Here is a 17,101-nt window from a genome sequence, read left to right as displayed (position 1 = left end):
AATAACTGGTATATGTATATCATTAGCTGTTAGAAAATTAAACAGATAATCCTTTTTTCCATTCAAAAAACGAGAATCTCAAAAAAAGCAATTTGAAAAATACAAATTTTGATCCATTAGAGAAACGTAATCCGAAATTAATTTTCTTAGTAAATTGTACACCAACTTGGACTGCTTCAGCCATTGTGGTAGTTTTGAACAATGCATCAATTGTTCGAGTAAAATAGAAAATCCAAGGGAGACATAGCAGTATCGCGAGTACATTGAAATGCCTTCTCCTCACGTTTTTAAGATGGATAAAGAGTTAAATATCACCGTCTATAGTCACGGATTCGATACTTCACAATTTAGTACTGATATGCTCCTTGTTTCAACAATGGAATTTGTTAAAGTTTCGAGAGCATTGTCAATATCAAATTATGTTTGTAAAGAAATGTTATATATTTATTCCAGCCGGCTCTTAGTTTATTTAAAGTAGAGCCAATTAGATTGAGAAGGAATTGAGTCTATTGGTTCTCTTAGCTCTCAATTGAACAGTAAGTTACCATGCGTCTCCATTGTTTCAATTCAATACCAAAATCTATCGAAAATCTAACGGGAATCGAACAAAATAAATCAACATATTTTTACACTCTTCTATGAGAAAATCTCCCACTGTGCGGCGAAGAAATCGTCTTGTCTGCTTGTCTGTAGTGAAAAGTTATCCAGAAATACAACAAGCGGAGAAGGTCAATGTCAGTTCCAATGATTTCTTTTTATGCCAGTCTTACAGTGTAGCAGTTTTGTAGACCATTTCACTTTACTGTCGTAAATCGTGTAACCCTGGGGTACAATGGAGCCGTAAATTTACCAATCAAGCAGCAAGCGAGCGCGGTATCTTATCTTTCGGTCTCGGACATGGGGCACCCTGCTCCAGATGCATCGCATTTATTTACAATTGATTTATGACTGTACAAATTTTATGCTAATTAGTCTCATCTTTGAGTGTCCACTCCTTGGAGGTTGCCCCATGTCCGGGATTATCCAGAGATTTATGGACGCTGCAATTGTACCCGGAGTGGCTGATTGGCGTGGCGTGCACTATTTCTTCTTCTGATGGATCAAGACACTGAGCTTGCCGCCTGATGTTTGTACGACAATTGTGTCGTTTGCGTGATTTCTCCATAATAATCAGCCGGGCGGGAGGATACGTGTTTTTGGATTGCGTTTCTAATCCTCACTTCGAGCCATCACACAGCTGGTTGATTCGAGATTATTTTTGCAGGAAATTGAACATTTCACTATTTGCAATACCAATTGAGATAGATGGTGCAACTAAAGCTGCCATGTTATGAATCCATCGTTTAGCAAATGGGCTCAATTGGCAATCATTCGGTGGAATAAATGTTTGACAAGGTAATGGGATATTATTTTAACACAGCAATATTGTGGGGATTCAAATTATTTCATTCAGCTAAGGGCCGATTTCTTCACCTTTGCTTAAGCTGTAAGCCAGGTTATGGGTAGTTAAACTGGGTTTAAGGCTTAAGTGATGGTAAAGAAACCGCTTATAAAACAACTAAACAAAGTCATGCTTAAAATAATTTAATATTGGTAAAAGACGAACACGAAATTATTGCGACACATATCACAGCATAGTAAATGTTAAGCTGCCTGAAATCATCACTCCTATTGAAATCATTCGAGCTGTTTCATGTTTGCTGAATGTAGCAAAAACTGGCTCCACAAGATAGAAGTTTCCCTTAAAAAAGTAAGGTTCTTGAACTAGTACCACTTAACCCCTAACAGGCATGAACGTCTTTTTTGCACTCTTCTGTTCATATATTTTGATTCGATTAATCAATGCAACACAGCCACTAAAATTTGGATACCGGTGGCCAATTCGGATTTATGGCCGGAAATGTAGTGTACACCTCCTATTCCACCAGTGACTCTAGCTAAACATTTCAACATATTTCGCATGTATTTATGTGAAAGTATATAAATATAGTATGTACCAAGTCTTGCGAGCTCATGTAGAACATTTGTGAACCGCAATAATCACAATTAGTAACAAAGTTCAATGATTTATGTTAAAAATTCTGATTCCATTAAGAACTCTGGGTGGAAATATAAGAATCATAAAAAGTTTTTTCTCAGGGATCTCTCAGAACCCTCACAGAATTCTCATCAATGTTTTCTCATGATTCACATAGGATTCCTCTCAGCATTCACGGAAGATTCTTCGCAGGATTCTCATCAGAATCGATCCATATTTTTACGCTAGCATGGCATAAATTTTGAATCACCCCTTTCTGACATGTCTTGCCAACACTATAATTTTTTTTATAGTTGGATCGTAGCAACCTTTGTAGTGAAGCAAATTTCTTATGAGACCAAAAACAAAAAAAGTTTCCAAAACTATTCTTATTTTTTAGATTTTGTTATATTTCGTTCTAATTCTTATTTATTTGCTCTCCTTGCAAAGAAACTTTGTTGGTAAAAGCAGTTGGTTTCCATGCAATGCTTTCGTTTTGGATTTTTAGACTTCTCTGAATATATTTTCTTGATAGGCAATTCATTAAAAACCAAAAACCAGCGGACAATTTGATTGTCAGCAAAGTGCATTGCTTCCGTAGAAAAGCGCTAAATATTCGCATTCCGCAATCGTCCGGAAATTCGTTTACATCAGTTAACTTATAATGGACCATTGATGGCCTGAAATCATACAAAAACATTTAAGATTATAAGAAAATAGTTTGTGTAAAAGTAAAAAAGTTGAATACGAAGTTTTTGTAGCTGCAAAACAAATCAAGTGGAAAATAATGACAGTTCCTCCGTCAAAATAAAATCATTGCCTGCTAAGACTCTACTATAAAATCTGTACGTAATATTGCAATTTTAGGGAAAATTTTCCGTTTTACGATTCAACGAAAAGCTACCGCAGCTGTCACATCACTGATTTGCACTGATAAATCATCAGTAGGCTCCGATGATACCTTGGATACCGTCTTGATGATTGTTGTTTGTTGCTATTTTTCATAGCGTTTTCTCTTTCAAGCATACTATGATTGAATTTTTGCTTCAATGATGGAATGATTTCAAAGTCTGCGGTAGAACTTTGACAGCTGCGGTAGAACTCTGCCGCTACCGCAAACTGGAAAATTTTCTAAACAACCGTAATAAATGTCAGAATTGAATCACCCCATGTTGATTTATAGCGAGCGTAAAAAGCGGGATTCATGATTCTTAACAGAATTATCGCACGATTCACATCCGCAGTATTCACATCAAATTCCTCGCAGAATTCTCATCAAAATTCTCTCAGGGTTTTGAAAAAAAATCTCTAAGGATTCTCATCATAATCTTTTCAGAATTCTCTTCAACATCCTCTCAGAACTATCATCAGAATTCTTTTAAGATTCACATCAGAATCCTCTTGAGATTCGGATCAGGTACATCCACTCAAGATTCTTATCAAAGTCTTCTCGCTTGTTGGATTGGCATCAGTAATCTTCCCATGATCCCCATCAGAATCCTTTCAAAGTTTCATCAGAATACCGTCACGTTCTTCATCAGAAGGGTCCCATCAGCATTGATGCCATATTCTCATCAGAATCGTTCCAGGACTCTCATCAGAATCATTTCAGGATTCTCATTATAATCCTTCTAAAATACTCATCAGAATAGTTCCCGAAATCTCTGCAGGGTTTTCATCAAAACCCTTCCAAATTATTCTTCAGAATACTTCCATGATTCTCATCAGAATTGTTCCAAGATTTTCATTAAAATCCTTCCAGGATAAATATTCGCAACAGCATCTTTCTAGGATTTGCATCAGAATCCTTCGTAATTTCTCATAAAAATCTGGAAGTCTTTCGCTAAGAATCCTGGAAGTATTCTGATTAGAACCCTTTCTGGATTCTAATCAAAATTCTTTTTGGTTATTCATCAGAAATTTTCCTTTCCAAAAACATCCTTCTTTGGTTTCATCATGTCCTGAAAGACATTTTCATCGTATATCAGGTTTTCCATCACAATTCTTCCAGGATTCTTAAAGAGATTCTTCTAGGATTCTCATTAGAATATTTCCAGAATTTAAATAAAAATCCTACAAGGATCTTCTGTCAAGAATTTGTATCAGAAACCTTACATTAATTTCATTAAAAGCATTCTAGGATTCTTATCCGAATCCATTAAGAATTCTCATCAGCTTTCTTAAGGGTTGTCATTGGATCTTTCTAGATTTTTGTCCAAAATGTTTTAAGATTCCCACAAGCAATCTTCCAGTGCAACAGGAATTTAAAAATGAAGCATTTATCTTCCGAAATCAAAAAGCAGAACTTTTTTTACTGCACCTGAGTTCCAGCATAATGATCGATCGAATCCTTAACTCTCTTGTTTAGCTTCCGATAGATTTACCTTTATAAAACAGTTGTACTTTATATTTCTTATGATGCGCATCTCCTTCAAATTTGCATTTTTGTTCCACAAGATAACACCTTTAAAAAATGTCAATTTATATTCCGGAACTAAAAACCACAGTTACTGAACAAAATTCAAAATGGGCCCTATACGTTCAGGGGAGCAGGTCGTTGGGCTGAATGCCGCTAGGCGGAATGTCGTTAGGCCGAAAACCATTTGACCGAATGCTGTTAGGCTGTTCGGCCTTTAGGCCGTTAACATTTGACCATTTACAGCTATTTCAAATGGCTAACACATTCAGCAATGTTTTCTCCTTCTTTTAATTAAAGGCTGTTCTTTCTAGTTATATTTCACAGCTGATATTGTAAGCTTCTAGGTAACTCTGATGTTACAACAGACAATCCATTCAAACTAAATATTCATTCGGTGACTTCTGGGTAATGCAAATTTTCCTGACCTAGCCTCGTTAGTTACGACTCATTAGAACTATTACCAATTTTCGGTCTAACGACCCTTTCGGCTTAACGGTATTCGGCCTAACGCACGGCATTCGACCAGTAAATGCACGTTCAGATTGTTCTAACATTATGAGTTCCAATTTACTGAAACAGTATTATTTGATGTTGCACATAATGGGTGTTTTCTTATAATTAAAATCAATATAACAGGTATTGCAATATTACTTTGATAATACGATTATGCTACTTCTGCCCGTTTATCGTTTCTCCAAACGCCAGTTCCCCGAATGACCCTTTTCTCCGAATGAGCCGTTTTTCCGAAAAATGATGCGGTACAAAAATTTGCCTATAATGAGAGAGTGGTGGAACCGCCAATCAAATGAAGAAGGGTGCATATCATATGATCGGTTCATTCAACGCCCTGAAATGTATGTAGTTATGACAATTATGAGTGCAAAAAACATGTCGGGGAAATAGGCCATTCGGAGAAAAAGGGCAATTCGAAGAACTGGCATTCGGGGAACTGCCGTTCGGGGAAGAGTAGCACAATCTAATAATACATGATGAATGTAGATGTGGAATTTTTCAGCAGTAATGCAATACCTCAAGCAGTCCAGAATAGCTTTCGATTGCCTCATTTAGGTGATTTTAATGAAGTCGAGTGGTACACGACACTGAAGATGGCCTTACAGTTGAGGTCGAAATACGCGTATCTAATGGAATTAAATGGTATAGTACTAAATTCGGTTTTTTCATCTACTTATTTTTAATTGTTTTCAACATTGTTTTCAATACCATGATAAAATCTGGAATACTAAACAATACCTAATTGTGGTATACTATCAAAATATGGTATACACAGTTTTGTGAGTTATTCATTCCTGTCATGTGGTGTGTTCCTTGTAAAAGTATATTTGAACTGGGCAATTGTAATAGCATATCAAGTTTGTCTTAGTACTCAACTAGGGTTGTCATGTCTATTACGGCTTAACCAGCCGACGGTATTTTGAAAATACCTGAAGGCCGTAGACACAAAAGTCAACTTGGACAAATTGAGATGTAAAATTGTGAAAAATAATAGAATCGTTCTGGTGGGCTTCGATCCCACGACTCCCGATACGCTAGACTGGGCGCGTTAAACAACTACGCCACAAAACGGGTAACGATTCTGTTTTGAGTTGCGTAATGAACCATAACACAGCATTTTTTCAGAAATTGTAAAATAATGGTGGAAGCATTCCGATATAATCTCTGATACCCTCAAGTGGTCTTATACAAAATGGCAAAAAATGTTGTACGTAACTCGTTGCAGAACTCGATTTTCACAGCACTCGTCGTAATTATCCTACTCGGAAAGCCTCGTACGATAAATTTACGACTCGTGCTGTAAAAATCATCATTAGACTGGCCCAGCTTAGTATGAAAGAAAATTAAAGTTGTATAATTCCACGGGGCACCCTCCAGAATTATTCCTTAGAGTTAGAAGAAGACTTCCTGAAAATTTCAGCTCATTTGGTCGTTCCATGAGCTGGCGCATTTGAATTGAAGTTATTATGAGATTTTCAGCTCAAACATATGGGATTTAGCGCATCATCTAATGTTTGGTTCAGGAGAATCGTTGATCGCGTTCAATTGCACCCAGAATGTCAAAAACACTACTTGATACCATAGCAAACAATATTGTAGAAGGTTGTATCATGATTAGAATTGATAAAGTTGGTGTTTTAACTATTAGAAGTAGATTTGCTAAGCTCATGCTATACTGCTTTGTATTTCCTCAACATAGCCACTAAGCGCATCATAGCCACCTATGACGCTGGGCGAGCTGCTGCACAAGGCGCATGCCTATATGTGACTGTACGGGAGGCTGATCTAAGCCTAACTTTTAATAACTGAAATGTTAATGAAAACGAGCTTAAATCTATATACAACCTTCTGCAATTATGTTCATTAGGGTATCAACTAGTGTATTTGTCATTCTGGGCTCAATTGAACGCGATCAACTAGTATACGGAACGGAACAGTGACATTGGGTCAATTCTCAACATATTCGGAACGAATATTCCATACAAACTTCAAATTGAATGCGCCAGCTGGGGAGCAACCAATCGAGTTGACATTTTGTGAGCGCTTTTTTCTTAACCTAAGGTACATATCTAGGGGGTGCCCCGTTGAGTTTTACAACATTTTTGTTTTAGGGCCAGTCTAATCATCATTCTGTAACTTGTTCGGTAAACTACCAGTACGTGACTCGTTGCAGAACTCGGTTTTTACAGCACACGTCGTAATTTACGACTCGTGCTGTAAAAATTATCATTCTGCAACTTGTTCCGTAAACTACTACAGTCGACTCTCCACATCTCGATGTTCCATATCTCGATATCTCTTCCTATTTCGATGATTTCTTAGGTCCCTTCATTCTGCATACAATTCCTCTCTCCACATCTCGATATCCTCCTTATCTCAATATCTCCGTATCTCGATGGGTTCCTGTTAATTTTTCGTTCTCTATTTTCTCTCTGTATGTCGATATAACCGCAATATCGAAGGTAACTAGACCCAATTTTTTGGGTTCAAAACAAATAAGGAACGTGCAATGACGTCTGATTGTTTATTATTTTCTTGGTTACGAAGTGTTTTTCAATCTAGAATTCATTTTAAAAAAATGTTCTTTGTCTCGATCTCTCCCTATCTTGATGGTGCCTTCGATATTGAGATGTGGAGAGGCGACTCTATTCCCGTTCCATATCCCGCATTTAAGGTGATTATAGAACAAAGCCACACCTCAAATTTTCAACAGCACAACAAGACGCGGAGTTGAAAATGTATCCCATTGGTCACCTCCTGCAAGCAAGCAATTTGATTGATTTTCAACGCGAACTGTTGTCAGATTCTCCAGTCTTGTGCACTTGAAAATTCAAAGATTGGCTTCGTTTTATAATCACCCTAAAGCCTTCAATGACACTACTGATTTAGAAAATTCATGCATAATTTACCTGATGAGATTCACATTTTTGAACTACTGTACTGGTAACAACCACGTGATTTTCGAGCCAAGCCAATTCAATTCAAGCCTACTACTATTACCATTGCCAGCACTGGTTGCAATGATAGGAATGAATGCTAGTTTGATGTTTACTTAGAAGAAATTTAGAGAATGACTGTTGCTTTCCAAACATAAGTACAACTTTCGATGTAAATCACGCGCTCCTTTGCTTATCTAGAAACTTCCCCGAACAAACCATGTAATCAAAATCAATCCTATCATTTAATTAAGGCAATATTATTTATAGCACCCGATATCGACGCCCCAAAAACAAAATCTGTGCACAGTTACAGTATGAAGTAATTCATTAAATGTCTGAAGATATAGGGTAAGTGTTCCCTTAGTTGTGGGTGTTCCTATAGTTGCGGTAGTGCCGTTTTCACTGATTTTATCACATTAGTTACAGAACCGACACTGCCAATCGACGTAATGGCTTGTTGATACACGGAACTCTTGAAAAGAGCGTTCGAATTGCCTTAAAACTGATGAAATACCACTAAAATCCTAGAACTTTTCTTACTTGTACCAATAGTTGCGGTAAAGTGTTCCTATAGTGGAGGATCCCATAAGAAAACAACGGATACCGCAACTATAGGACCACAAATTATAAATATACCGCAACTAAAGGAACAGAGTACCAATAGTGGAGGTATTATTTTTCACTGACATGCCGTGGATTACTGCGATGAAATCATTTTTCTCATTAAGTCAATGGTCGTTACTTCCCGTTACAACATTAACATGTACATTAATTTCACTTCTTGAGTTTAGGCGGTTAAATAAAGTTCAATCGTGCTTAGTACCTCCACTATTGGTACATCTACCCTACTCTGCTACAGTACTGTACTCTGAAATGAATGACATGTTCCAATATGTTGAATCATGGAGTCATTGAGCTGAACGCACATCATGTTGAACACTAATTGAAATGAATGATTACTAGAACGAACCCTTGAACATCTGGAAGCTTTCAAATAAGAAATATTGAAAAGGTTTCATTCCGTCAACATTCACTCACTATCGAATAACTTTCGAGTCACTTCTGACTTAGGTATTTTCTACGCATTACGACTCACACAAAATCTCCTTCCTAACATTATACAGAAAATGACCAATAAAACCGTATAAAACCATCACCGAATACTAGTTTGAGCTGGAAACCTAATCGGTTGGTCACCACCAGATTAAACGGACGTTTTGTTCTCCAAATTTGTGGTCTTGAAAAATTTGAGGTTTGTCTTCGATTCATCTTCACCTTAAACATCCTCCATAACTTGAGCGTAAAAATTTAAATGGAAAATTTATAGAATTGATCAATAAATTGTTTTTCTAGTCATTTTTCAAATTGCTTGCTGTAATTTAAATACTAATTAATGAAATTACAGCAAGCCAATGCATCAGATCAGCCCCATTTGTACAAAACCACTCTAACCAGTGTCTGTAAAATGTACGGTAGAAACCTTTGTCCAATTGAAAACGCTATTACTCATCAAATTTGATAAATCAAATTGAAAGACAATTGCAATTACGGCGGGTACCGAAAGGTTTATCGCTCGTCTTATTTGCCATTCCAGTCACATCAACCTCCAGAGACATGTGACATTAGAAAAAATATCGGACGTGACTGAGCGCATTTACCTAATTGAAGCCCCCCACAGGCGACGCGACGCGACCATTCCATGATGGTGATTTATCGATTTTCCCACACAACCTGTCGCGTCCAGTCAAACCCATCTCTTTCAGCTCTAATCATCTCCCTCCTATAATGCCTATCGAATTCCAACGAGATTGATCGTTTCTAGTTCGCGTGCGATGCTCTTGTTGGTGATTAATGACTCTGAATGGGTCACCACAAAACCAAAATTTGGCTTTATCAACAGTCTGCAATGGTCTTGCGGGGAAGCTATCAGGAAGCTGTTAAGAAACTCAAAAGGCTTTTGTAAAGCTTCTGTTTAGTAATCTTGAAATCAATTAATCCAGGAATTCTTCGGGATGGTTTCAGTTGCGTAATGACTATTACCACACTGCATAATTCAGTGCAGAAAACTAGGCCGTTCCATGCCAGATCGGCGTGGTGAAAAACAGCCTATTACGATGAGAAATTGCAAAAAATATGTTTAGTAATTTCTCATCGTAATAAGCTATTTTTCATCACGCCAATCTGTCATGAAACAGCCTACTTTCCTGCACTGAATTATGCAGTGTGGTAGTATCCATTACGCAACTGAAACCAGTTGTGTAATGATCCATTACGCAACGCTTTCTCATTACGCAACTGTTTTGAGTTGCGTAATGAATCATTATAAAACCATTTTTCAGAAATTGTAAAATAATGGGGAATGCATTCCGATATGTTTTCTGATACCTTCAAGTGGTCTTCCATGAAATTGCAAAAAAAAATTGTTCGCAACTCGTTGCAGAATGATGATTTTTACAGCACGAGTCGTACATTTATCCAACGAGGCTTGCCGAGTAGGATAATTACGACGAGTGCTGTAAAAATCGTAAACTACTATTTCAAAAGCTCTTCGATTACGTTTATTTATTCTGGGGTGTAGCTTAAGATTTGCACAAATTGATTTTTCCCACGTAAAAATTGTCCCATATAAAAATATTTACCACTAAACCAAAACTTTTTAGCACAAGAATAAACGATTCTGTTTCGTTTCTTCGCAGGTCCCGATGACGATCCGCTGCCGAACGAAGACTGTTCGGCGGATGACGGTGACGACAATAGCAAGGAGTTTATCACAATCAAAGTCACGAACCCCAGCCAGAATGGTGACGGAACGGACAGTGCCAGTGGTAAACTGACGGCAACGACGACGGCGACGGCCACTCCTTCACCCCGGGCAGGCAACAAAAACCAGCAGAATGGGGAGAAACATGGTCACAATACGACCATGGACGGCCCCGAAGGAGACGAACACGAGGTCACCATGCACAGTATGCATGGCCACCCGCATCAACAGCACGGCAAGGTGTTCAGCTATGTCAAGATCTCGGCCCTGTTGGTGGTGTGGCTCATCTTCACCGGATTTTTGATGTCCAAGAACGAGAAGGAACTGGAACCCCGTCAAATGTCGATCCCCGAGGGGAGGATCAGAAGTATGAGGGCTTTTAAGTGACATTTATACGGTTCCTAATGTTGGAATTTTTGGTTTTTCAGCGTATATTCTACCAGAGACACCCCCTGGATCCAGGGTAGGAATCTACCTCAAAGGTGCCTTCCTCAACGATCAGCAGCACAACATGACGAGCAACTACGTCTCGGTGAACCTGCAGCTGCTGTACACCCATAGCAATAGCTCTAACCTCACGAACATCCAGGACCACGATGTGAAACATGTGGAGGTATGGATTCTAGCCATGAATTTAAGGTTGATATTCTAACGCTATTCCCTTTCCAGAACGTTACCGACGCCTGGTTAGTACCGGTTCCGGTCTACCCCGACCAGATGGACCGAATGGACGAGATCACGCGCAAACACGTGTTCGACATCGGCACTGCGAGCCACAAAAAGGTGTCCAACGGGAAGGCGGTCATCCGGGTGCACATGTCCAGCAATGTGGATGCCGACGTTCCCGTCAAGTTCACCTTCGACCCGACACCGATCGACAAGGAAACGGGCGTCATCTACGCTGCGATCGTACTGCTAGGACTGTACGTTCTCATCATTTGGGAGATAGTGAACCGTACCTTCGCAGCCATGATTGCGTCCACGTTGGCCATCGGTGTCCTCGCGGCAATGGACGAACGGCCCAGTATGCCGAAGTTGATCTCGTGGATCGACGTGGAAACGTTGCTACTGCTGTTCGGAATGATGATCATGGTCGCGATCCTCTCGGAGACCGGTATCTTTGATTTCTTGGCAGTATACGCCTACCAGGTCACTAACGGTAGAGTTTGGCCACTGATCAATTGTCTGTGCATTTTTACGGCCGTCCTGTCGTCGTTCCTGGACAACGTTACTACCGTACTTCTAATGACACCGGTTACGATAAGACTTTGCGAGGTGATGGAGTTAAATCCGGTGCCGGTACTGATGTCGATGGTCATCTACTCGAACGTCGGAGGCACGCTGACGCCGGTTGGCGATCCGCCAAATGTCATCATCGCCTCCAACAGTTACATTTCCAAGAATGTAAGATCCTTCATTCTCTTAAAAAACATTCATTCAATTCTGATCAACCCAATTCATTTCAGGGAGTCAATTTCGCCACCTTCACGCTGCACATGGCAATCCCGATCGCGATCGTAATGGTCACGACGTACTTCCAGCTGCGCATGAAGTTCAAGACGATCAGCGATCTGCGGTTTAGCGAACCGCAAGATGTCCAGGAGATCCGCCACGAGATTGCCGTCTGGCAACGTGCAGCCGCGTCGCTGTCGTCCTACTCCAAGGACGAAGATCTGGTACGCGAAACGCTGCTCAAAAAGGTCAACAAGCTGTCCCGATCGCTGAAGAAGAAACTCGTTAGCGGCTCGGTCCCGGTCGAATACAAAACTACCCTGGAGGAACTGAAGAACAAGGTAGATCGTTGAGATTCGCTGAGTGCTCCATGATCCTCCAATATCCATTGTTCTCTCCCACAGTACCCGATCAGGAACAAAGTGCTGCTGGTCAAGTCCGCAGTGACACTGGTGTTCGTGATCACTTTCTTCTTCCTGCACTCAGCCCCGGATATACAGAAGCTGTCCCTGGGTTGGACTGCCCTACTGGGAGCTGTTCTGCTGCTGATCCTTGCCGATAGGTACCCTGCTTTTCCTAGATCACCAAGAAATTGTTTCATAACCCCATTATTCTTGATTCCAGGGAAGACATCGAATCGGTGATCGCCCGCGTGGAGTGGTCCACCCTGCTGTTCTTTGCTGCCTTATTCATCCTGATGGAAGCGCTCGCCGAGCTCGGGCTGATCGAGTGGATCGGAAAGCAGACGGAGAATGTTATTTTATCCGTATCGGAAGAATCTCGTCTAGCTGTTGCCATATTACTCATTCTCTGGGTAAGTATCGGAACGGGAGGGGAGAAGGATGTCCATTTGGCAACGATATTCCAACAGTTTCAATAAGTCTTACATTTTGGAAATTTGGAAAAAAAAAAATCAGAGGGGGTTGACACGAACGCATGACGTTAAATACGCCAAGTGATTTTTTGCATTTGAATTTTAGTCGATTTTCATAGCTGCAGCCTTCCTTTAGTTCAAACTCTAACATAATTTCGTGACGGTCCCAACGTTTTAGATTTTTAATTGACACCCAGTATATTGCCGTAAGACGTAGTTAACGTCAAAAGAAGAATGCGCGAAGAAGCAGAAATTGGTCTGCTTTTATAGTGTACTAGCCAACCCAAAAGAATCGTGGAAGACAATATGAACGAGTTTGGTTGCGTAAGAAAGGGGTCGACATTTTCCCAATTTTCGACAGTCTATCGTCAAAAATCAAAAGTTTACTCTATTTGAGTAAAATGTTGTATGAATTTCCGACCGATTTGTGGGAAAATATTGAAAATCTACCGATAAATGGCTGAGTTCTTAGTATTTAAAATCTTACATAATTTCGTGACGGTCGCAACATTTTAGATTTTCAATTGACACCCAGTATATTGCCGTAAGACGTAGTTAACGTAAAAAAAAATGGAATTCCAATACATTCCATCCTCTTTTTCGACCATTATAACGGGGTCGTAAAAGGATACATAAATATAATGTTCAGGATAAATTTCCTTAATTTCTCATGTAGAAAATGGTTTAATAATTGACAACACTTCTGAAGTAAAATCAATAATATTTCAATTCTAGTCAAATGTTCAGCAAAGTTGAATTATGCTTTTGGTGTTTGTTTGCATTCGAGAAAACGAAACACAATTATTTTCAATGATGGCAACACTAGTCAAAAGGAACAAATAAGCAAAATATGCCTTATTCAGGACAAGATAACAAAACAGCTAGTATCCAGTGGAACAGGAGTGAGTCATCAATCATTAGCTAATGTTTATAAATATGACACATTTTGTGCATGCTATTACTAGCATAAAATAAATAGAATAATTCATCCTCAAAGTGCAAATAATATACAGCTCAAATTTGCTCATTTAGACACCCATTTGTTACTATGAAAATTTGAGCGGAATTCATCAAGTCATTTATGATGGCGGAGACCAGTAGCAGAGTCACAAATTGGACACAAAGCGAACGGGATTCAGAGTGAGACCGGCCGACTATCAATATAATTGAACCTGCGGTCGGACCTTTCGGTTCGAACAAAGTTGCCCAATTGGCGTCCAGGAAGCCCGACAATGGTTCTTCAAACGACCCGCCCAAACGAAGACTTCGTCTTCTGTAGGTATCACAAGACAAGTTTTGCGGCTGTCCAATCTGACTCCGTGGGAGCAGCGAACTTTCCGAGAAAGGCTGAACTATTCACGATGTCCGGCCTGGCCACTACGGATAACACACTTCCCACAACACTTCTGAACTTCTCAGGATATGTCACCGGTCCACCATGGTCTTCGATCTTCAAATATCTCGGATCCATAGGAGACTTTGTTGGCTTCGCGTCGCTCATTCCATGGGTCTTTAGCAGCTCTCCAATGTAGTCTTAACACCGGATCTTGTAGCCTTGCACGTCTTGACATCAGTAGGAAGACGCTGGGTTTGCCACTCTTCTTTACGTATATACACGGATCGGCGCTTGATTGCTTGAATCCTAGGTGTGACAGCGTATCGTTGATTACCGCAGCCCGTAGATGCTCTTGTGCAATCTTCAAACCAACTCCTCCTGCCCTTTCGTTCCACATCCGGGAGGCTGGCGCATAAAAACTTCCTCCTCAAGGACTCCATAAAGGTAGGCTGTCTTTATGCCCAAATGCTTCACTGCCATGTTCCGTTTGGCCACGATCGTCAGAAACGTCCGGAACGTCGCATGCCGTGTAAAGGGTGCGTACACCTCCTCGAAATCTTCGCCGAACTTCTTTGTGTAGCCCTGAGCCACGACTCGATCTTTGTGCTTCACGATCTTGCTTTCTTCGTTGCGTTTCAGCTCAAGTGGAGCCTATCTACCTGTTTTTTTTTTACAAGGGGGAAATCTGCAAACAGACCCCCTGAGAAGGTTACTCAGGGAGTGGGGGGATGCTGCACCAAACTAAAACCAGCCCATGCACTGTACATGAGCAATTCTCGCTGAATTGCTCAATTGGTGTACAGAGTGCACCGTCATTACCCTTGGCCTCAGACCCTCATCTCCCCGGAACCACCTTAAGGTAGCAGAAGTAGCCTAACAAGTAAGTAGGCACACTGCTTCTCCTAGCCGACTTAAACAATGCTACAAGGAACCAGCCTCGGCAGGGCTAATCCTCTGCAGCCAACTCTTTGTCGGCGCGCCATAGGCGCTGCAATTCTAACATAATGTGAGTGACAGCCATAGTTACTGCATTCCAGCACTCGGCATCCGCACACATTCTCTCTTTTATTTTGTGGGGGAGACGTGTCCCCTCCGCATGTAGCGAGCATGCGATGTCTCAACACAATGAAACGGGGGCAATCGAACACGACATGCTCCGCTGTTTCCTCCACACCAGCACAATTGAGCACGCAGGAGATTATGAGTACCCGAACCTATTCAGGTACTGTCTATACCGCCGTTCTACGCATATTTGTCCCGCGGTCCATAAGGTTTACATAGAACATGGGACAAGTAGGCGTAGAAGGGCAGTATAGCTACATTGTCCTGACAGAAGCTGCGTCAGGTGAAAGTTCACTTCCCCATGGTTTCTTTAATACCAATTTGACACATTGGATATTGGTCGATGGGTCCATCTACCTTTAGAGGAGTTATCCCATTACTGCTGCTCTGAGCGTTGCGGAATCCTCTGGTACCGTCTTGTGACGGGCCAGTCCTAGTTTCCTAGACTTCATCCATTCTTCAACTATAGAAATAGAGTGCGCTGCTGTCAACTCTACTTCCTCCATCGATTCACCTTAGACCACTAGGGTGATATCGTCGGCGAAAACAATAATCTTAACACCCGTCGGAAGGGGCAGTCTCAGTACGTCATCGTACATCGCATTCCATAACAGCGGGCCCAGGATTGAACCTTGAGGTACTCCCGCGGTAATTCGAACACTTTTCTGTCCCTCTTCTGTGTCATACAGTACAATCCTACCATCAAAATAGCCTTCTAGAAGCTTACCCAACTGCACCGGTACCTTAAGGCGGTGGAGTGCGTGGGCTATCGCTTCCCAGCTTGCGCTGTTGAATGCATTCTTCACATCTAGAGTGACAACCGCGCTGTAACGGATGCCGCTCCTTTTACGATCGATTGCCACCTCAGCTATCTGAGGTCTACGACCGACTGCATAGCGTCCAGAGCATATTTACCTTTCCTGAATCCAAACTAGTTGCTGGGCAGCCCGTCCTTCCGTATACGGTACTAGCCTGTTAAGAATCAACCTCTTCAACAACTTGCTCATCGTATCTAGTAGACAGATAGGTCTACACGCCGACGGGTTACCTGGCGGTATCCCCGCCTTTGGTAGTAGCATCAATTTCTGTCGCTTCTATACATCCGGGAAGATTCCTTGATCTATTCAGCGTTGCAGCGTGGTTCTGAACATGTCCGGATCCGCATTCACTGCCGCTTTTAAGGCAACATTCGGGATACCATCGGGTCCCGGTGCCTTGTTTAACACGAATGATTTCACGACTTCTGCCAGCTCTTCGTTAGTCACTCTCGCCACTTCTTCTCCGTCATCTGTCGCATACGGCGCTGGGGGCCATGGGCTTGTGGGATGATACGGAAAGAGTACATCGATCATCGATCGCAGGAACTTGGGCGACTTCTCTTGAGGAGCTATGGCACCATTGGTCTTAGCCATTACCACTCTGTAGGCGTCACGCCATGGACTAGAATTGGCACTCTCGCATAGACAATTAAAGCATGCCCGTTTTCGACTCTTGATTTCCATTTTGAGAGCCAACTTTGCCTCTCTGAATACTGCACCGCGTTCTTCTCTTTGTGCTTCTGTACGTGCGCGTTGCATTCTTCGTCTAGCCCTAAGGCAGATTGCACGAAGATTTGCAATTGATTTACATCACCAGTATACCGGCGGCCTCTTCTCTTTAGGAGGGGCTTTTTTCGGCATGGAAGCATCACACGCTCGTGATATCACAGCAACTAGCTCTTCACCGTTT

The 17,101-nt window shown here is 41.2% G+C and overlaps 1 protein-coding gene across 1 annotated transcript in view; it reads left to right on the top strand.

Annotated features, from left to right (window-relative positions):
• The window catches only part of LOC5569868 (P protein), a 255,338-nt gene that overhangs the window by 230,641 nt on the left and 7,596 nt on the right, over positions 1–17,101 (top strand). Inside the window, exons 5-10 of the mRNA XM_021847734.1 lie at positions 10,585–11,016; positions 11,078–11,262; positions 11,319–12,053; positions 12,116–12,442; positions 12,506–12,663; positions 12,726–12,915. Of these exons, the coding sequence (XP_021703426.1) occupies positions 10,585–11,016; positions 11,078–11,262; positions 11,319–12,053; positions 12,116–12,442; positions 12,506–12,663; positions 12,726–12,915 (2,027 nt within the window). The remainder of the gene's footprint in view (positions 1–10,584; positions 11,017–11,077; positions 11,263–11,318; positions 12,054–12,115; positions 12,443–12,505; positions 12,664–12,725; positions 12,916–17,101) is intronic.

This window comes from Aedes aegypti, chromosome 2 (genome assembly GCF_002204515.2).
Source record: "Aedes aegypti strain LVP_AGWG chromosome 2, AaegL5.0 Primary Assembly, whole genome shotgun sequence".
NCBI lineage: Eukaryota > Metazoa > Arthropoda > Insecta > Diptera > Culicidae > Aedes > Aedes aegypti.
Note: the sequence above shows the minus strand (reverse complement) of the source record. Positions and strands in the feature narration are given on the sequence as shown.